Genomic DNA, 22,731 nt, shown 5'->3' with positions numbered 1-22,731 from the left:
CAGAGGAATTATTCATGCTCGTATCTGCAGGTCAGAGGATCTCTAGAGGACAGTAAACAGAGCCCCAGTGCGCCACTGTTTTGTTTCCTTCTTTGCCCACAGGACACCTACAGTTCTTAGCAGGTGTATTGTTGGTTTCGGGTAGAGACAGTTTGAAATTCTCAGCACAACCTGTGTTTTCTTCGATACTCTCCTACAAAGAGCTGGAGAAAATATAAAGTCTCATGTTAGGGGCTGTTGCTTAAAAACAACTGAGTCTGACTAGTATGTGGCAGAATTGCTGTCTGTTTTGACTGTTTGTGGGTAAAAGCTCTTACTACACACTCCTAGCAACCTGAATTCATCCTCAGAATTCAGAGTGGAAGGAGAGAAATGCCCCCTGAGGTGCCCTCTGGTCTGTACATATGTACCACGGCATACTGCCCAAATTTGAGCCAGTAAAATTGAATAAAACAAGACTTACTTAAAAATGAAGATTCCTGGGGGTTGGGGATTTAGCTCAGTGGTAGAGCGCTTGCCTAGGAAGCGCAAGGCCCTGGGTTCGGTCCCCAGTTCCGGAAAAAAGAACCAAAAAAAAAAAATGAAGATTCCTGACATCCTGTATCTCTTTATTTTATTATTATTTTGAATTCTATAATAGGATCAAACTTTTAACCGACATCGGTGTAAAATTAAGACAGTATTAACATCAAACATTTTGTGTGCTATAAACCCCAAATATGTTAACACAAAAATCAGTACAAAAGTTGAGTACATAAATAGTATGGTACAGCACTACATTCTGCTTAACATCCTATAACAGTCTGTGGTACTAAGTGTTCTACAGCTCTCCACCCTACTCAGTGTTCTACTTCACTCCGTCCTACTCCACGTTCTACTTCACTCCATCCTACTCCACGTTCTACTTCGCTCCGTCCTACTCCACGTTCTACTTCACTCCGTCCTACTCCACGTTCTACTTCACTCCACCCTACTCCACGTTCTACTTCACTCCACCCTACTCCACGTTCTACTTCACTCCGTCCTACTCCACGTTCTACTTCACTCCATCCTACTCCACGTTCTACTTCACTCCGTCCTACTCCACGTTCTACTTCACTCCATCCTACTCCACGTTCTACTTCACTCCGTCCTACTCCACGTTCTACTTCACTCCATCCTACTCCACGTTCTACTTCACTCCGTCCTACTCCACGTTCTACTTCACTCCATCCTACTCCACGTTCTACTTCACTCCATCCTACTCCACGTTCTACTTCACTCCATCCTACTCCACGTTCTACTTCACTCCGTCCTACTCCACGTTCTACTTCGCTCCGTCCTACTCCATGTTCTACTTCACTCCGTCCTACTCCACGTTCTACTTCGCTCCGTCCTACTCCACGTTCTACTTCACTCCGTCCTACTCCACGTTCTACTTCACTCCGTCCTACTCCACATTCTACTTCACTCCGTCCTACTCCACGTTCTACTTCACTCCATCCTACTCCACGTTCTACTTCACTCCATCCTACTCCACGTTCTACTTCACTCCGTCCTACTCCACGTTCTACTTCACTCCATCCTACTCCATGTTCTACTTCACTCCGTCCTACTCCACGTTCTACTTCACTCCATCGTACTCCACGTTCTACTTCACTCCATCGTACTCCACGTTCTACTTCACTCCACCCTACTCCACGTTCTACTTCACTCCGTCCTACTCCACGTTCTACTTCACTCCGTCCTACTCCACGTTCTACTTCACTCCGTCCTACTCCACATTCTACTTCACTCCGTCCTACTCAGTGTTCTACTTCACTCTGTCCTACTCAGTGTTCTGCAGCACTCCATCCTACTCAGTTTTCTACTATACTTCATCCTACTCAGTGTTCTACTTCACTCCATCCTACTCAGTGTTATACTTCACTCCCCCCTACTCAGTGTTCTGCAGCACTCCACCCTACTTCATTGGCCATCTATTGTACAGTCACCGAAGAGGCTAGAGACATGGCTCAGTAGTTTAGAGCACTAATTTCTCTTTCAGAGGAACCAGGTTTGGTACCCAGCATTTAAATACATGCAGGGAAAACACACAGTCTTGCAAACAAAATTATTTAATATTTTTAATTGAAAAAGGAGATTTGTTGTGAGTAAACCTTGGGAATAATGTACAAAAGCACCACGTATGATTTTATGTGGTATAATTTTATATGTGGAAAATTCATTTAGAGATATGAACAACAGTAAATACATGGGCAGATTCTGTATCCATGATTGAAAAAAATTGATTCAATAGATAGCCTCAAATACAAATTTTTAACAAGCAACAACTAAACGGTATTCAGTTTGAATAATTATATTGTCTGTAAAGTCATATAAGAAAATCAATTGATTAAAAATGGAAACTTCTAAAGGTTTCTTCTGTAAGTGTTTCTGTTTTTAGGTAAAGAAGTGACTTATGTCAAAAATGGAACTGCGCCTCAGAAAACCCAGGTCCCAAGGAGTTTTGCCTTTTTTTTGGGGGGGGGGACCAGAATTGATTTTGATAGAATAGCCATTGTTTTTAGGATTAGACTTTATACTTTTTTTAATCTTTGAAGTGATAATGTTAAAATTATTGAGAATTATCTAAAATAGCGTACATATTTTTTAGGGACTCTGAGAAAAAGGATTACATAGTTCCTAGGAGTTTCTAGGGCTGGTGAGATGGCTGAGCAGGTAAAGGCAAGTGGTGCCCAGGGAGACAGCCTGTCCGACTGCTGGTACTCATACAATGAGAGTCCAACCTCCAGAGTTGCCTCTGGGTTGCAGGGATTTGCCTGTGTCCTCCCCTTTCCCTGTGTCTGGCTTTGGGGTCTATTCTAGAGATCTGAACTCAGGCTTTTGTGTTTCTGTGACAGGGACTTTATCAACTGAGCCATCTCCCCAACACCCCAAGCCCCTTTTTCTTGGGGTGGGGTCTCGGTTTGCTGAAGCTTGATTCTTCTGGTGGCAGCTGTAGGGAACATAGATTTCTACTGCCATGCTCACACGGCCAGCCTGTTTGATAATTATACAAGAGCATTCTATGGCATGCACTCTTACAAATATCTCTTCTGCCAGCACACATCCTTTTCATGTTGATGGGGGTTTGCTCACTCATTTTTATTGCCTAGTGTAGAAAACAAATAGTACAGTTCATATTGATGGTTTCGAAGATTTATGAGTACAGTAGTTCATGCCAGTAGTCTGAGCTATTTGGGAGGCTGAGTCAGGACAGTTTAAGCCGAGGAGTTTGGGACCAGTCTGGGGCTCTGTCGTGAGATCCTACTTTTTTTTTCCAAAGATTTATTTATTATACACGGTAGCTGTCTTCAGACACACCAGAAGAGGGCATCAGATCTCATTACAGATGTTTGTGAGCCACCATGTGGTTGCTGGGATTTGAACTCAGGACCTCTGGAAGAGCAGTCAGTGCTCTTAACCTCTGAGCCATCTCTCCAGCCTGAGATCCTACTTTTTAAATATATTTAATTCATGAAAGTAAAGCATTTCAGTTGAGAGAAGTGCATGTGACCTAATTTTCTGTTGTTGCTGTTTTTTGCCATGCCTCAAAATTGTTTTGTAGCTGAGATTGAGCTTGGATTCCTCATAGTGTGCTTCTTCTGCTGGGATTGTGGGATGGCCACCACATGCCTGCCTCAGTTTACCTTCCTAAATGAATTTGAGAAAGCCAGTTTCCTTATGCCCGCTAGAAACAACTTCAGGGAGAAAGGCTTATTCTGGCCTGTGGTTGAAAACAACTCTTGGCTATACTGGTGGGAGTGTCAGCTGATAGTTTCTGTCACACCACAGTTGAGTGCACATCTGGCCTCTATTACACCACAGCTGGGTGCACATTTGGCCTCTATCACACCACAGCTGGGTGCACATTTGGCCTCTGTCACACCACAGCTGGGTGCACATCTGGATCACACCACAGCTGGGTGCACATCTGGCCTCTGTCACACCACAGCTGGGTGCACATTTGGCCTCTGTCACACCACAGCTGGGTGCACATCTGGATCACACCACAGCTGGGTGCACATTCAGTCTCTATCACACCACAGCTGGGTGCACATCTGGCCTCTGTCACACCACAGCTGGGTGCACATCTGGATCACAGCACAGCTGGGTGCACATTCAGTCTCTATCACACCACAGCTGGATGCACATCTGGATCACACCACAGCTGGGTGCACATCTGACTTCTATCACACCACAACTGGGTGCACATCTGGCCTCTGTCACACCACAGCTGGGTGCACATCTGACTTCTATCACACTACAGCTGGGTGCACATTCAGTCTCTATCACACCACAGCTGGGTGCACATTTGGCCTCTGTCACACCACAGCTGGGTGCACATCTGGATCACACCACAGCTGGGTGCACATTCAGTCTCTATCACACCACAGCTGGGTGCACATCTGGCCTCTGTCACACCACAGCTGGGTGCACATCTGGATCACAGCACAGCTGGGTGCACATTCAGTCTCTATCACACCACAGCTGGATGCACATCTGGATCACACCACAGCTGGGTGCACATCTGACTTCTATCACACCACAACTGGGTGCACATCTGGCCTCTGTCACACCACAGCTGGGTGCACATCTGACTTCTATCACACTACAGCTGGGTGCACATTCAGTCTCTATCACACCACAGCTGGGTGCACATTTGGCCTCTGTCACACCACAGCTGGGTGCACATCTGGATCACACCACAGCTGGGTGCACATTCAGTCTCTATCACACCACAGCTGGGTGCACATTTGGCCTCTATCACACCACAGCTGGGTGCACATCTGGCCTCTGTCACACCACAGCTGGGTGCACATCTGACTTCTATCACACCACAGCTGGGAGCACATCTGGCCCTCAGCCCCTGCTCACTACTTCTACCTCTTGGGCTCCATGACCAGAAAGTTCCATGTCCTCCTCAAACACCAACTGAGAAGTGAATGTTCAGACAGGAGCCAGGGGGAGCATCACATGTTCAAACCACAATAGCTCTCTGCATTTTTATGGGTTCATTAAGGTCTGGCCTGCATGCCTTCAAATCCAGCTTCTTGAAGTAGACAACCCCATGGCTTTTTGCAAAAACAGTAAAGCTGTGTCTTCATTCCTGTTGTGTGGCTCCAGAAACTTCATTCCAATTGGCAGTCAAGCTTGGCCTCCCCAGTCTGTGACATCCTTACTTTCTTCCTGCATGAACTTATCCTCTCTGGGTATTCTGAATAAATGTAATTGTATAACATGTACCCATTTCCTTTTAACCACAGGATAAAGGGATTCAAATCTAGAGATATCCCATTTTAACCAAACAAAATTGAGTATTCTACATTCTAGAGACCTGGTAAGATATGAAAAAGTCGGTGTGGTAGTGATCTCCCCAACTAGATGGGGCGGGGAGGTTCATGGAGCTGCTCTCATGAGAATTATTAGATTTGTAAGGAAGACCTCTTGGGAAGGGACAATGAGGATGAGGAAGGTCTTTTAAGTGCTGGGCATAGAGCTCAGTGCCACCTATTTGCCAATGAGGCACAGCCCATGCTTAGCCCTCAGCACTGGTAACCACCCCCAGGAGAAAGAAAGAAAATGGAGGAAAAAGAACCCACCCATGTCAGATATGGATTCTTACTTGTTTGTCTGACGTTTTGCAATAGAGCTTTACTCTACCCCGAGCTAGCCTCAGACTCATGACAGCTCTACTGTGCTACCCCTAGCTATTGACACTGAAAGTCATTTCTGGCATTCTGTGTCCCTGCCAGCAACTGTGTTCTGAGGCGTAGGCCAAAAGTGTGTTTTTGTTTGGTTGACTCATGTGCATCGTGAGTTCTGGTCCGCAAGTGCACTCAGCTGGGTGTGAAGCTCTGAACTGCCTTGTTATCTGACCAGTTCACTCACCTTTAGAGCAGGAGCACAAAGCTCTTTCTCTTGGCCAGAGTGGCAGCACTTTAAGAAATCTGCATATGAATGTTTTGACTGCCTCACTTAAGACAGCCTGTCAGCTTGGCAGCTCCAAGCCTGTTATTTCTGCATCTTCCCTTTTTCCACTCTCATGTTTTGACAAATAAGATTGTACGTTTGACAAGTGATTTCTAGTTCATCTAAGAATTTCAGAGTGTTTTAAGTGTGTTTATTAAACTTTCTGAAGACATCTTCTAGTCTTTGGTAGAAGAAATCTTCCTGATAAGAAGTGAGATAGAAAGTGATAGCACTGGCAATTAAAAACATGTTTTAGACAGTGATTATTTTTCTTTTCTTTCAGAATAATTATTACGCATTTTTTAGAAACATTTCTAATTTAGACCTGTTTTTGAATAATGCCCTGCTTCTCTCTCTCTCTCTCCCCTCTCCCCTCTCCCCTCTCCCCTCTCCCCTCTCCCCTCTCCCCTCTCCCCTCTCCCCTCTCCCCTCTCCCCTCTCCCCTCTCCCCCCTCCTCCCCTCTCTCCCCTCTCCCCTCTCTCCCCTCTCCCCTCTCTCCCCTCCTCCCCTCTCCCCTCTCCCCTCTCCTCCCCTCTCCCCTCTCCCCTCTCCCCTCTCCTCCCCTCTGTCCCCTCTCCCCTTCTCCTCCTACCCTCTCCCCTCCCCTTCTCCTCCTACCCTCTCCCCTCCCCTTCTCCTCCTACCCTTTCCTTCCCTCTTCCCATTCCCTTCCCCCTCTCCCTCTACCTCTCCTCTTCTGTAGCCTAGGCTGGCCTGGAACTCACTGGCCTGGAACTCAGTGTTTAAAACAGAACTCATGGCGGCTGTCCATCATCGCCCTCCCTGGACTGAACTTAGAGGTGTAAGCCACCCCGACGAAAAGTCTTATTGCTAAAGCAAATTCTGTGTACTTACTATCATTATGTAACTGAAATTATAGCTCTTTGTTGTTGTTGTTTCACAGATATGTAATCATTACTGTGCTGGATAGTTTTATGTCAACTTGATACAAACTGAAGTCATTAGAGAGGAGGGAACCTGATTTGAGAAAATGCCTTCATGAGATTAGTCTGTAAGCCGGCCAGTAGGACATTTTCTTAGTGATTGACAGGGACGACCCAGCCCATTGTGGGTGGAGCCATTCTCCCCCATCCCCCCCCTTCTGGTGGCTCTGGATTCTGTAAGAAAGCAGGCTGAGCAAGTCACAGAAAACAAAGCAATAAGCAGCACCCCTCCATGGACTCTGCATCAGCTCCTGCCTCCAAGTTCCTGCCCTGCTTAATGATGGACTACAGTGTGGAAGTGTAAGCCAAATCACCCTTTTCTTTAAGCGACTTGCTTGGTCATGGTGTGTGATCATAGCAATATTAACCCTAACTAATACTTATGCTGGAACCTACCCCAAAGTCTCGATCCACAGTGATGAACAGTTACTACCTATAGAGCTTCCATTACAAGATAAATTATACCATTTCAAATTGATTGCTAATTTCATTATTTGAGATGGACTTTCACTATGGTTGTAAATGCCTGGGCTCAAATAATCCTCCTGTCTCAGTCTCCTAAGAGCTGTGACTGTAGGAATGTATTGAGGGGGCAAATGGTGGTCAATCTGGGAAACCAAAACAGACTTGAGTGCAAAAAAGAAAATGCCTGTTTTCCAGGAAGAAAATTGGTTGCAGCAGAAAGAAGGCAGGTATTGTGAGAATGAGGGTAAAAAGTCTAGAAAACAGGGAACGCATTGATCTTCTACTTCCGTTCTGTGTGTGTATGTATGCACATGGAGGTGTGTGATACGTGTGCATACATGTATGTGTGCACGTGGGTGCCTGTGTATGTCTGTGTGTTGTATATATATGCATGTGTGTGGTATGTGTGATACATATGTGTGTGGTATCTGTACATGTGTTTATAGTGCACATGGTTGATATGTGTGCATACATGTATGTGCCTATGTGTTCATGTGTTTGTGCATGTGTGTGGTTTGTATGCATGCATGTGTGTGTTTGTGTCTATGTGTGCATGTATGTGCTCATGCCTGTGTGTGTTTACACATGCATATGTGTATGGTATGTGTGCATGCATATGTGTGTGTATGTGTTTGGTATCTGTATGTACATGTGTTTTCGGACATATGTGTTATGTGTGCATACATGTGTATGTGTGTATCTGTGTTGTATGTGCATATGGGTGTGTTATGTGTGCATGCATATATGTGTTCATGTGTGTGTACACATGTGTATGGTATGTGCACATGTGTGTTTTGTGTGTGTGTGTGCATCTGTGAAGGCCAAAGATTGATTTGCATGTCTTCCTTGCTCTCAAACTTCTTTACAAATTGACAATTATGTGCATGTATATATTTGTTTGGACCTTTCCCCCATTCTCTCCCTTGTTCTTCTCCCTCCACAACCTTTTCCTCTTCATGGGATTTGTTTTTGTAAACTTCTGAGTCTACTTAGTGTTGACTGCATGTGCATGATGTAGGCCAACGTCTAGGGCAGAGGGAACCCCTCAGAGGCCACATTCCTAAGACAGCTGACTCTTAGCATCACTTGCTAATAGCTCCCCAGCTAGGGGTGGGACCTCATGAGCCACTTCCCCATTTGTGTTAGTATGTCAGTTGGCTTGATCATGTGCAGGTCTTATGCATGTGAATAGCCTTTGAGGACACAGGTCCATGTGGAGATTTTTCCATCTTTCTCCGATACAGGTCCCTTCATAAACCTGGAGCTTGTTATTTGACAGCGAGCCTCTGGAATCTGCTCGTCTCTCACCTCCAGTGCTATGGCTCCAGGCCTACGCCACTGTGCCTAGCTTTTATAGAGGTGATCCTAACACAGAGACTCATGCTTTCACATAAATACTTTACACACTGAGCCATCCTCCAGCCCCTGGATTTTATTTTTTTGTGGAAGGTAATATTTACACCTGTCTTTAACTAGGAGAGTTGTGTGTCTGGTTCATGTTGCAGGGTCATTCTGCCATACGAAGAGGCCAGCAGAATGGAAGGTATGATAGTCAGGAGTCTGGATGATATTGATATTTGAAAGGGAATGTTGGAGAGCAATGAGAAGTGGTGGGATGTGTGTTAGATTTCATAGTGATACTGCTGAGACCTGGCTAAGGCCTTGGATATCAGCACAGGGAAGAGGGGTCAAGGTAACTGCAAAAGTTTCAGCCCAAACTACCGTTTGAATGAGCGGAGAGGCTGGCCACTGATGTGCTAGAGATCCCCTCAGCTCCCTGGAGGGGGAATTGACAACAGGGAAGGCAACTGTGCCTTGGAGCTCCCCAGCAGACTCGTGGGTGGTCCCGCAAGGAAGGTGTCCCTCTGTACAGATGAAATCAAAGATCTATGAGGAAGCAGAAAACAACTGTGATTATTTTAGTTTATTGAGTGCTCCTTGCGTCATTAAGAAATGAGGCTTAGTTAGGGCTGGAGAGAGAGCTCAGTGATTAAGAATATTGATTGCTTTTTTAGAAGACAAGGTTTGGTTTCCAGTATCCATCTGGTGCCTTTTAACCAGCCATCCATCAAAGTTCTAGGGATCTGACACTATCTTCTGGATTTCCTGACATGCAAATGGTACACAGACATACATGCAGGAAAAATACCACCATACAAATTGAAAAACAAAAGACAAGGCTGGTAAGTCAGGGTTAGAAAGTGGGTAGAGATCAGGGAGGCCGAGTAAAAATTTTGTTATTACGATGCCACAGTGTCCCTGTTGTATCAAGGATGTCAGAGCTGGAATTGTTCAGGCTGGAGCTGCAGTTGGACGCCACTCTGAGGGCTGAGAAGCTGAATTTGTCTTCTGTACGTTACGTCACTGCCATAGTTCTGCAAGAGAAATGAACCTAGGTATTGTGCCTTCATTCTAGACATGCGTTACCAAGGAACACTGACTGACTTCACTTTTGAATGCTTCCATGACAGACAATGCCCCACACACCACCAAGAATCACACCATGTGGAAGTCTCCTAAAGCCAAGGATGTGAGTTGAGCAGCCTGCTCCACCTGCTGCCCCAAAAAGGAAAGCGATGTTTTTCACTGCTCGTTCAAGTTTTAGTTCTATGAAGTGTGTGTGTGTGTGTGTGTGTGTGTGTGTGTGTGTGTGTGTGTGTGTGTGTGTGTGTTTTGAGATAGCATCTTACTTCTCCCCAGGGCAGTTTTTGAGTTTCCTATGAGGCCTGAGCTAGTTCCATGATCCAGTCCTGTCTCTGCCCTCCCAGTGCTCTGGTGTCAGTCGTGTACCCCAAGCCCTGTCTCTGTCTTCCCCGTTCTGGTGTCTCAGTCATGTACCCCCAGTCCAGTCTCTGCCCCCCTCAGTGCTGGGGTGTCAGCCATGCACTCCCAGTCCTGTCTCTGCCCTCCCAGTGCTGGGGTTTCAGTCTTACATCCCTAGTCTGGTGTCCTGGTGATAGCACTCTTCTGATAGTGGACTGATAACTTGCCAGAGAGATAAAAAAGCCTTTTCTAGCTATAGCAGCCATGTCACTGGCTGAACCTCAGGGAGGCAAGTGCTGGGCATCTCTGTTGGGTGCTTGTCCTGTGGTCCTCTGTTGAGTGCTTGTTCTGTGTCCTCTGTTGGGTGCTTGTCCTATGTTCTCTGTTGAGTGCTTATCCTGTGGTCCTCTGCTGAGTGCTTGTCCTATGTTCTCTGTTGGGTACTTGTCCTGTGGTCCTCTGTTGGGTGCTTGTCCTGTGGTCCTCTGCTGAGTGCTTGTCTTGTGTTCTCTGTTGGGCACTTGTCCTGTGTCCTCTGTTGGGCACTTGTCTTGTATCCTCTGTTGGGCACTTGTCCTGTGTCCTCTGTTGGGCACTTGTCTTGTATCCTCTGTTGGTTGCTTGTCCTGTTCCTATGTCCTCTGTTGGGTACTTGTCCTGTGGTCCTCTGATGAGTGCTTGTCCTGTGGTCCTCTGTTGGGCGCTTGTCCTGTGGTCCTCTGTTGGGCGCTTGTTCTGTGTCCTCTGTTGGGTGCTTGTCCTATGTTCTCTGTTGAGTGCTTGTCCTGTGGTCCTCTGTTGGGTTCTTGTCCTGTGGTCCTCTGCTGAGTGCTTGTCCTGTGGTCCTCTGTTGGGCGCTTGTCTTGTGGTCCTCTGTTGAGTGCTTGTCTTGTGTCCTCTGTTGGGCACTTGTCCTGTGGTCCTCTGTTGGGTACTTGTCCTGTGGTCCTCTGCTGAGTGCTTGTCCTGTGGTCCTCTGTTGGGCGCTTGTCTTGTGGTCCTCTGCTGAGTGCTTGTCCTGTGGTCCTCTGTTGGGCGCTTGTCCTGTGGTCCTCTGTTGGGCACTTGTCTTGTATCCTCTGTTGGTTGCTTGTCCTGTTCCTATGTCCTCTGTTGGGTGCTTGTCCTGTGGTCCTCTGTTGAGCGCTTGTCCTGTGGTCCTCTGTTGGGTGCTTGTCCTGTGTCCTCTGTTGGGTGCTTGTTTTGTGTCCTCTGTTGGGTGCTTGTCCTGTTCCTATGTCCTCTGTTGGGTGCTTGTCCTGTGTCCTCTGTTGGGTGCTTGTCCTGTGTCCTCTGTTGAGTGCTTATCCTGTGGTCCTCTGTTGGGTGCTTGTCCTGTGTCCTCTGTTGGGTGCTTGTTTTGTGTCCTCTGTTGGGTGCTTGTCCTGTCGTCCTCTGTTGCAGTAACCAGGCAGACAGTCACTTGCCAAACATCTGCTCTTCTCACAGCTGTTTTTAAACTTTGGCGAACTCAGAGTAGACCTAGAAACAGTCTTCTACTAGGACGTGATACGAGACAGGATCTCACGTAGCTAGGCTGGCTTTAAACTTTCAATATTCTTTTCTCAACTTTCCAAGTACTGGGATTCCAGGTTTGTGCCATCATGTCTAGCAAGATGACACTTGTTTGGGTTTTTGGGGGGTGAGGGTTGGTTGGGTGGATTGGTTGCCTTGCTGCTTTTTAGTGTCTGTGGATTGCGTCACATGAGGACGTTCATAGAGACGGCTACTGCACTCTGTGTGTAGCTTCCCATACCCGGCTACTCTTCCTTTCCTCACATTCCAGCTCCCAGGAGCCCCTCTGCTCCTTAGATGATTTCACTTTCAATGTCATGTGATGTCATATGTGCATACATGATTTTATGCATCAGTATAAAATTTAGGAACCGTGAATGTAAGACAATGTGGCTTTTGTCTCCAGTCACATCTGTTTTTCTGCAAATGACACAAGTTCATTTTTTTATGAATGAAAAAAAATCACATCGTGTGTATGTAAAAAACCTTTCCTTTATTCCTCTGTGACAGACTGGGATGTTGGTTCTGTAGCTGTTCTGAGTAGGGCCGTAAGGACCTACAATGCACAAATACCCAGGAAGGATAAAGACCCAATGTTCTGAAACCACTACCGAATGTCCAGGGTGATGTCCTTCTGTTCTGACAGGGTGAGACCTCGAGCTTTTGTAGCCTTTGGGAGTGCTTGACAGTTGGGGTGCTTACAGCTTCCCTTCCCTGCACTTTGTGGGTTTCCTCAGCTAACCCAGGTCTCCGAGCTGATTTCTGTATATGTGTCTCCATAGCCTCCTCTCCTTGACCAGCTGTCCTGTCTTGTGCTGTGTGATTTTGGGGCCTGTCTGAGGCTGCAGTGGGTCGTGAATTGTTCCTCCAGGCTGAAGCCAGGGCCATTGCGGGGCTCTGCCCCTTCCTGTGTTTCCTCCACAATTTCATTATTTTTTATGGCTAAAAAACAATTCCATTGTGAGTATAAACTGCCTTTTCTTTATCTATTCCTCATAACAGACTGGATGTTGGTTCCTTATCTGTTTTGAATAGAGCAGCAAGTTCTGGTGTGCAGGCACTGACATACATGCAGGCAAGACTAATGCACTTTCACTCTTGATGCTATGTATTATCTGAAATGCTCTGAAAGCACTTTCCTCTGTGTTGTCCAGTCTCTTAGTCACAGCAGCCTAGCCAGTTCCTCTGTCATGGGCAACGGTGGGAATCACGGTGGGAAATGATGGCTCCACTGCAGCCCATGTACTGCTGCACCTCCTGCAGTCCATGGAGTTATTGCTGCATTACCTACAGCCCATGTGCTGCTGCATCCCCTGCAGTCCACATAGTTACTACTGCATCCCCTGCAGTCCCCATACTGCTGTATCACCCACAGTTCACATACTGCTGCATACCCTGGAGTCCACGTAGCTACTGCTGCATCCCCTGCAGTCCCCACACTGCTGCACCCCTGTAGTCCATGTACTGCTGCATCCCCTGCAGCCCATGTATTGCTGCACCCCCTACAGCCCACATACTGCTGCATCCCCTAGAGTCCACGTAGTTATTGCTGCACCTCCTGCAGTCCACATATTGCTGCACCCCTGCAGTCTATGTACTGCTGCATCCCCTGCAGCCCACATAGTTACTGCTGCATCCACTGCAGTCCACATAGTTACTGCTGCACCCCCTGCAGTTCGTGTATGCTGCATCCCCTGCAGCCCACATACTGCTGCATCCCCTGTACTACCCACACTGCTGCATCCCCTGCAGTCCATGTAGTTACTGCTTCATCCCCTGCAGTCCATGTAGTTAATGCTGCATCCCCTGCAGTCCACATAGTTACGACTGCATCCCCTGTAGTCCACGTAGTTACTGGTGCATCCCCTGCAGCCCATGTAGTTACTGCTGCATCCCCTGCAGTTCGTGTATGCTGCATCCCCTGCAGCCCACATACTGCTGCATCCCCTGCAGTCCACGTAGTTACTGCTGCATCCCCTGCAGTCCATGTACTACTGCATCAGTACACACCCATAGCATGACAGGAAAGGAATTTAAAACCACACTCATACAGGCAGTACAGTAAACTGCAGTGGCAATAACTATATAAACATTCAGGCTTGTCCTTATAGTGATATGCTGCATATATGATCATGTATGAATATAATGAAACTCGCTGAAAGTGTTAAAAATTCAAACATAGCAAAATGACACAAGATCACACAGGCACCAAGGGATGGCTCTTGAGTTTGCTTCAGGCAATCTTATTGAAATAGCAATTCCTGTGTTAAGGACGTCAAGTAACTGCCCATCCTCTCTGGCCATGAAGACATCTGTAGTTTTTAGAAGAATACATGAAACCAGAATGGCTGTCTAAAGCCTGCAGTCCTATCTAGCCCATGGGAGTCAGAAGCAGAAAGAACAGAGGTTCAAGGTTATCCTTGACTGCATACCTAGTTCAGACCAGCCTAGGATATAGGAGAACCTGTCCTCTCCTGCAAAGTAAAAATAAAACATTGTTAGATGGAGAGATGGCTCAGCAGCTAAGAGCACTGGCTGCCCTTTCTGGGTTCAATTCCCAGTACCTACATGGAGTTCACATCTGTCTGTAACCCCAGTTCCAGGGGACCGGAAACCCTCACACAGATATAAATGCAGGCAAAACACTAATGCACATAAAAGAAGAGTTGCTCAACATTCAAGCTGAGACTTCTCTCCTCTTCTTCTCCTTCTTCCTCCATGTATCCCCTGCTCCCCTTCCCCCATACCTCAGCCCCCTTATCTCTCTCATCTTGGTTCATGTTCCCTCCTTGGAGAACTTTTGTAAACCTAAGGTTTTATGTAATGTTACCATAGTTTTTATAGTTGTGCTTGTGAGTGTATGTATTGATCTGGATACTGACTTGTCAATTTTTCATGACCATCATCTATCATCGATGCCTTTCTATCTGTTATCTATTGCCTATCATTTGTCTACTGTCTCTATCCGTCTCTCTATTGCTTGTCTGTCTATCTTCTGTCTGTCCATCCATCCATCCATCCATCCATTGCCTGCCTGTATGTCTGCTTGTCTATCTACCATCTGTCTGTCTGTCCATCCATATTCAGTCCACACCTCTTCCTCTTTGCCCCTGTTGCTGCATCTGTCAACTCAGTGCCTTGAACTCTACTGGTCTCAAGCTGAATTCAGTCTGCCTGTTCTTCCCGTCAACTACACTTTAATTAACAGAGTGTCTGTTGTTTCTGAAAGATGGTACCCATTTTGAGATAATCCTTAAATCCTTCCCTCTTGGCCCCCTCGCTACAGGCTCTCCTAAGAAGTCTCCCTTTCTGTTTGTGCTGCCCCCATTCAAGGCTGCTTCACTCCTTATTGATTTATTGCCACAGGAAGTTATTTGATCTTCTTGCTTTTATCGTTCACCTACTGTCTTTCAGAATATTTACAGGATTATCAACTAAACTCAAGATAGATTTGCCAGCAGCTTGTGTGAAGCCTTGTGCATGCTCATCATTGTAGGGTAACCCTGGAGTCAGGACAAAAGCTTTGGGTTCTGGCTGGCAACTGGAGCCTCCTTCCCATCACTGTGGGCACATTTGCTGCACAGCGAGTTTAGCAACTCTTTTATTTATTTATTTATTTATTTATTTATTTATTTATTTATTTATTTAATTTTTTTGGAGCTGAGGACCGAACCCAGGGCCTTGTGCTTGCTAGGCAAGTGCTCTACCACTGAGCTAAATCCCCAACCCCTTAGCAACTCTTTATTTTTAGTTTCCTCTTCCTAAAATGGGAATGTTAATAGTCCTTTTCATGAGGAGATGATTTCATGTTATCTGTCCCTGTGCACATATATGTGCTTGTATATGTGCATGTATGTCATATGATTGTGTTTGTGTGTGTATGTGTGCGTGTTGTTTGGTGCGTACCTGTGCTTCTGTGAGGCACTCGCCTCATTTCGTTGAGGCAGGGCCTCTTCCTGAACCTGAAGGTTATACTTGTCAGCTAGGCTGGCAGCCAGCGAGCCCAGCAGTGCTCCTGTCTCCCACCCCAGTGCTGGGCTTAAGGGCTTGGGGGCCGCACTCTGAGATGTCAACCCTGTTTCCCATACTTGCATAATAATTGCTTGACTACTGAGAGGCCTCTCCGGTACTAAGATGATATAATTTCAAGGAAATAAAATAATCATCTGAAATGTTTTAGCCATGAATATACTCAGTGAATGATAACTGGTATTAGTCATACTCTGTGAGTGGTAAACTAGTATTAGCAATACTCATTTGTAGCATTCCTAGCTATCTATACTGTTTTTAAAAACGAATTTTTCTTTTAAGTCATCTGTGTGTGAGTGTGCACAGGTATATATGGACCCCATCTTCAAGTATTATTTCTTAGATGCCACTCACCTTGTTTTATGCAGCAGTGTCACTCACTGGGACCTGGGGTTTTCTGAGCAGGCTAGGCTGGCTGGCCCAGGTACCTCAGGGAGTCTCATGACCCCCCCACAGTGACCAGGGTTCTGAGGATCAAACTCAGGTCCAGATCCTTTGGCCAGTGAGCTGTCTTCAGCCCTGCCCCTTTTTACTTTAGGCAGGTAGCCCACATTGACCTCCAAACGCATGCCTCTGCAGGCTGCGTTCTCCCTCACAGGACTGCAGTGTAGTCCTTGCATCTTAGGGTCCAGACCTAGTGGACGACTTGCTAATGTGGCCACATTACTGGCCATTCGGGCTTGGGCTCCTCACTGGGTCTCCTCACTGCTACTCAGCCTCCTTCTGCCTTTTGAAAGAGTGCTGTGGCCTGTCCTGTGGAAACTGCTCCAGCAACCACAGTTGGAGTTAACCATTCCTGGGCTCCCCTATCCTAATGACACAAGCGCCTCACAGTCCCTGTGCCCTCAGGCTTGCCAAGAATGGTCAGGCACTGATGGCTGCTGCCCTTAGGTCTGCACTTCCTTCCCTACCTCACCTGACTGCTGTGCCTCCTGCCGAACATCATCATCCTTTCAGCCTTGGAGGGAGGTGCATAGCTAAGCCCAGCCCCTCCAGAGTTGCCGCCAATGGGAGGTGGTGAGAGAGGGACATCAGAGGACAGGCAATCTCTGCAGCCAGGGGGCGTGCGGCTCACTGCTGAACTGCCAAGTTACAATAGTTCCTTAGCAAAGCAAGGCTTTCACATTTCTAAAGCATCCGATTGCACAGACTGTCACTGACAAAATAAACTTTTTAGTATCAGATACACTTTTACTGATGTCCCTTAACTTTACACCACTTTGGGGGTCTTTAGGAAAATTTCCATATTCTCCAAACTTAGCTCCCCACTGTGTTTAGTTGTCTGGTTTAAAGCACAGTACAGATGAGTATGAGGTGAGCATTTCAGTGTCACCCTGTACAGGCACCTGCCCTCGGTCAGCGTGACACGTGCCGGTCCTCACAAGTCCCTGCCCACGGTCGGGGTGACACCTGTCAGTCCATGTTAAATGTGTCGGTCCTGACTGACTCCTGAAGAGTGTGACAGCAATACTGACGGGTGTGTTCTTACCCCTGGCTTATTTCTGTTCAGGTGTGCATAGACAAGTAGTTATTGAAGTGAGTAGTGTTCGCTAGACTGTCGTGAACCATCTGTGTTTAGGGATGTGATTTGCAAAATTTTATGTTAAAAAGTCAGTAGGTTGGGGTTTTGAGTCTTGGAAGCGGTGATATCAATGGGTGTGTAGGTAATTTTGACCTGTGGTAACTTAATTCCTAGTGATGCAAATATATTGGCATAATGGAAGCCTATGGTTATCTCAGGTGTAAATATCAATTTACCTTCTATTATATTAAGCATAGTAAATAAGATATAAAGAAGAAAAATATAAAAGATTAAGTATGGTGTTGATATGTGTAGGCTTCTAGTTAATGGTCCTCTATTAAATGAAATCTAAAACAGTTCCCAGTCTTCGGGGGAAGAGATCCCACACAGATTACGGATATGCGGCACACAGGGAAGATATCTAAACAATTAGAATACATAATAAAACTTTGGATCATTCTGATGTAATTGGGTTGATTCCCTCTTGGCACGCATGTTTTGGTTGGCTTATTTGAATGTGTTGGGAGAGTTCTGAGCAAGAGGAAATGAGGAAGTTTGTAGTTCCTCCTGACAGATTACCGGCTTCACCAAGAACCCTTACCACCTGCTCCATCCCCAGACCCTTGGACTGAAGCTTCAAGTCCTCATAACTCCCTTTCTTTTAGACGGAGTTTTCATGTATGCATTCCACTAGCCACTCCTGTCTGAAAATGCGTGTTAGATAGAAAGTCAAAAGAAATGTCCCTTTACCCCTAGGGCCACCACCAGCCACTCATATCTCTAGGAGGAGCCAGGACTCTAGGTCTTTCTTTGCTGTCGACTTGGGATGTGGCCTTGGATGTGGATGTGGCCAGGTCATGGAATGACTCTGGGCTTTAGACTTGTTATCTGTCAGAGTCATAACAAGCCTTTTAACTCCGCACGTAGTTTTAAAAAGTTACAAAACCCTAATAAAATCAGTTATTTCCTATGTATTAGGTAGAGTAAAACTAATATTCTAATATTAATTTGGGCTGGGCATGATACATGCCTGTAATTCCAACAATTTGTTAGGCTCAGTTAGGATGATATCCTGAGCACAGGCATTAAAGGTCAGCCTGGAACCCCATCATTCTCTCTCTCTGTCTCTGTGTCTGTCTGCCTGCCTCTCTCTCTCTCTCTCTCTCTCTCTCTCTCTCTCTCTCTCTCTCTCTCACACACACACACACACACACACACACACACATACACACACACACAGAGAGACAGACATAGAGACAGACACACACAGAGAGACATAGAGACATAGAGACAGAGAGAGAGAGAGAGAGAGAGAGAGAGAGAGAGAGATATTCTGCTTCAGCTGTGTCCTTTCTTACTGTTAATTTTTTCAGTGATTTGTCTTCTATACAGTACACTCTGATTTTGGTTCCAAGAACAAACTGCCTTGTCTTCCGTAGGAAGTAGAATGGAGTCTCACTCATTCACCATCCTTTTCTATTCTCCATTCATTCTTGTTTTGTTTTGATTTTGATGGGTGTCTCCTGTTGGAACCCAACTGGCCTGGAACTCACAGGCATCAGCAAGAAGAATTCAAACGTGTTGTCTAGGAAGGAGTTACAAGAGCTCATAGATTAGATGTGGGGAACATTGTGGCAGGAGTCTGTGATCTTGGGAACATAGTGATGTCATGGACAGAAGCTAGGGCTGTTGGGAAGAGAGCTGACTCTAGGAAAGTCAGTAGGGAATTTTTAGTTCCAGTGGAATACGGATACAGAGTTGCCAGAACAAGTTACGTATTTCACAGTGCACTGAGAATGCTGGCTTTCTCTGTAGCTGAAGTCATGACTTGGAGCAGCCTCTTCCTCATATTTGGAGCACCCAGAAAGGGGTTGACAGGAGGTACAGTGATGACGAGGGGTATGCAGAGGACAGAGAGATCCCTGAGTGAGTGAATGTGTGCTTTGACATGGGCACAGCCTTGTCAAAGGGCACACGGTCTCAGGGTCAGAGAGTTGGCAAAGCCTTCTCAGGGAGACTTGAGTTCAAGTGTTGATGGTGTGTACAGAAAAGCTTTCCACAAAAGCTTTCTCCTCTGGCTAGTTAAGGCTTGAAGACTGCTCCCTGCAAAGACTGCTCCAACAACATTGCTAGCTGTGTCTCCTTGGTCCCGTGCACACCATAGATCCTGCCTCCTTGCTCCTCTATAGTAACCTCCCCTCCTTGTTCATCTGAATGCAGTAACCTCACCTCTGTTCAACTCCAGATACTAAACATGCTGAACTTCCAGGGTGCTGAGGTTTCTCCATTAGAGATTCCAGACCATCTGATCCCAGGTGTCCGTCTATCTGTCTTTTCTTCATTCCCTCACCACCCCATGTACAAGGACAGGGCAGGGCTATGAGGCATGTAGCTGTGGGGTTCAGTGTGTCATGACCCAGGCTCGGGAGTCAGGTCCTGTAGGTCTGACTTCCAGTCCTCAAGCTCTGTGTGTGTTTCAGTTGAGCAGCTAACCTCGTGTGAAAGGTGGAGTGAGAGAGATCTGTGTGGCCACTGATGTCGACTCTCAATTGTTTTGTGTGTTTCAGTGAGTGACACCCGTGCCTGCATCAGATTTCCTGCATAAGCTAGTTCTGATAGTGCATAGGAATGTTGGATGCAGTTAATAGTGTGTGCACCTCTAGTGCCAGTTATATCAGCATCTCCCGAAATAGCCTTAGGGTGGAATGGCAGGTGATAGGTATGTTGGATAATAAATGATAATAGTATTATATAGTATTTTGTACTCATAGATCAATCATCTATAAGATGGAATTATTACACAAAGAGGAATAAAACAGTCCATCTATATCTGTTTATCATCTCATCTATTTATCTATCTATCTATCTATCTATCATCTATCTGCCATCTATCTATCTATCTATCTATCTATCTATCTATCTATCTATCCATCCATCCATCCATCCATCCATCCGTCCATCTATTTGGCTTTTCAAGATAGGTTTTTTTGAGACAGGGTTTCTCTATGTAGCCCTGGCTATCCTGGAACTCACTCTGTAGCCCTGGCTGGCCTTAAACTCTGACATCCTTCTGCTTCTGCCTCCCTCGTGCTGGGGATTAAAGGCGTGTGCCACTAATGCCAGGCTGCAGTATTTTATAGTAGTACAATTAATGCTACTCAGTCTGTCAGCAGGCTGAAGTGGAAGGATGGATGGATTGACATCACAAGTTACCTATATAGTGAGACTCTGTTAATCTTTAAAAGCAATTTAATTTAGAGAAGGAATAAAATCTATATTTAAGTTTATTTGTGGTAAAGTTTCTGATTAATTTTTCTTGTTCGAGATCTCAAATCTTTTCTTTAAATCAGAATTTTTATAGCTTTTTAAAAAATCATTTATTATTTATTTTATTTACGTTTTAAGTGCATTTGCTTGTATGAGTTTAGGTGCACAGTCATATGCAGGAGTCAGTGGAGGTCAGATCCCCAGGAAGTGGCGTGGCCTCTGGGAACAGGTCCTCTGTACAGTTAGCCCCGCCGCCATCTCTCCAGCCCCTCTGTGCAAGTTTGATTTGGACTCTTGCCCCTTTTATTTCTCCGTGTAGCTCACCCAAATATAAGAATTCTTGAGAGGTTTCCGAGCCGGCCTGTGGACGCCTATGGAACTGTAGCTTCACTTTTTTGCTGTGTGGTAGATGTCGTGGCACTAAGACCCAGAAACTCTGTGCTCTGTGTGGCTGGAACTGGGCTGGCTGTGCTCACACCGAAGGGAAGGAAGTCATTAGTGCAGACTGAGCCGTGGAGTTAGGGTCTTGCAGGATTTCCTTCCAGCCTTTCCCCACGTAGGTTCTAAACACACAAACCAAGTTTTCCTACTGACTGTGTTCAGGGAAGGTGGACATTTCGGATGGGCAGATCCGATCCCAAGTTGTCTAAGAAGCAGAAAACTGCGCAAAGAAGCTCTGATTACAGATCTTTGGAATTTTCTTTGCTAAATTTTTACAAACGAGAAATACACCCAGAATTTTGGGAATTGCTCCAGGCTGCGTGTGAGGGTTTGATTGCTTGTCTAATCTTTTTCTTTTTTTGAGAAGAGGAGAATTCGCCAAGAGGGGCTTGGATGGCAGGAGCCCGGCCAGGTTTCTGTGGTAGCTTCTGCTGTTGGTCTCTGCTCTGAGGGGTCTGCGGCCCATCGGAGAGCTCCTTCCTGGAGCCTTTTCGCAGGCGCGGGTCAGGGAACATGCCCCGTTCCGGCCCGGGCGCGCCGTTGGCCGCCGGGACGTCCTAGCCCCGAGGGAGAGTGAGTGTGGTGGCCGCGGTACTTCGCGCTGAACCGAAGACGAAGACTGTCCGTCCTATCCTATCCGGGAAAGAACGAGGGGGTTCAAGGAGGCAGCATGACTTGCAGTCGCCGCCGCCCTGCGTCTGCCCCCAGTCCCCAGCCCACCTCTTGATGCGTCCCGGGTCGGCTGTACAAATATGATGAAATGGCAGCCCCGGAAGAAGGTGAGTGCGCCGACGGCAGCGGTGGGGCTGGCGGGGAGGGGGCCCCGTGGGACCCCGAGGCCATCTGGGTCCGTGCGCCCACCGCCCGCCAAGTTCTCGCCTCCGGGGGCGCGAGGCCCGGCGGGGTGACAGCTGAGCCTCAGCCCCGCGTGCTGGCCCGGAGCAGCGGCTCGCCCGCCCCGCTAGGCCCGCAGGTGGGCGTCGGAGCGCCCCCTGCCCCTCGGGGACCGGCGTCCGGGCCGCTGGCAGCCGCTTCCCCTGGGCCCCGCTGGGGGGCGGGCAGCCCCGGAGCGAGCGCGGAGCAGCTCCCCGCGACCGCCCGGCCTCTGGCGCCAGGGCTGCGGCGGGGCGGCTGCGGGGACCCGCGGCCGCGTGGGCGAGTGCGGGCGCGCCGGCCATTGTGCGCCGCGTGGTGTGTGCATCGATCGTGGGCAAGGGGGAGGGGGTACTTTGCTTTTTGCAAGATTATTTCCTAATATGGCTCCTTTGTTGAGAACCGGAGGAAAAAACATCTAGTGGTTCTATCAAAATAAATTGCTATTGGTCCCCGAAATAACGTTTCTAAATGTGGGACCGGTCCCTTCCTTGGGACACAGAGGGAGAAAGACAGCTTTCTTCAAGTTCTTGGCAGCTGTGTGTTTGGCCAGGGTTCCCCTTTGCAAACTTGCCTGACTGCCACTCTTAGGTTAACACAGCGGTTTACAGCATAGCGGGACTTTCCCTTCAATACCTCATTTGGCCATGGTTTTTATTGACATTCTTCCGAAGGAAAACACAGCGAACTGAATGTGCCGTGCCCCTCCCCAGCCGTGACCTGTCTCTGCTAGCAGCTGTCTGGTGTTTCACTCAAGTAGCTAAACTGGTTCTTTCTTTGTGCCATGATGTGTGATGTCGAGTTTGACATCAGAGCTGAAATAGAAATCATGTGTGAAGTACTGAGACGACACGGCGCTGGTTTGACTGCCAGGGAGCCGAGCAGACCGGGCTTCATTATGGCCCCACGAATGCAAA

General features: G+C 47.1%; 1 protein-coding gene across 5 annotated transcripts in view; it reads left to right on the top strand.

The window, feature by feature from the left end:
- The window catches only part of Ttc28 (tetratricopeptide repeat domain 28), a 440,646-nt gene that overhangs the window by 104,052 nt on the left and 313,863 nt on the right, over positions 1-22,731 (top strand). For 2 of the 5 annotated variants that reach the window (XM_039090202.2, XM_006249585.5), the window contains exon 1: positions 15,330-21,720. The exons of the other annotated variants lie outside the window; for them this stretch is intronic. In XM_039090202.2, the coding sequence (XP_038946130.1) occupies positions 21,702-21,720 (19 nt within the window). In that variant the 5' untranslated portion in view covers positions 15,330-21,701. Of the gene's footprint in view, positions 1-15,329; positions 21,721-22,731 lie in introns of those variants that run through there. 5 annotated transcript variants of the gene reach the window in all.

This window comes from Rattus norvegicus, chromosome 12 (genome assembly GCF_036323735.1).
Source record: "Rattus norvegicus strain BN/NHsdMcwi chromosome 12, GRCr8, whole genome shotgun sequence".
Taxonomy (NCBI): Eukaryota; Metazoa; Chordata; class Mammalia; order Rodentia; family Muridae; genus Rattus; species Rattus norvegicus.
This window is presented reverse-complemented; position numbering and strand designations above follow the sequence as displayed.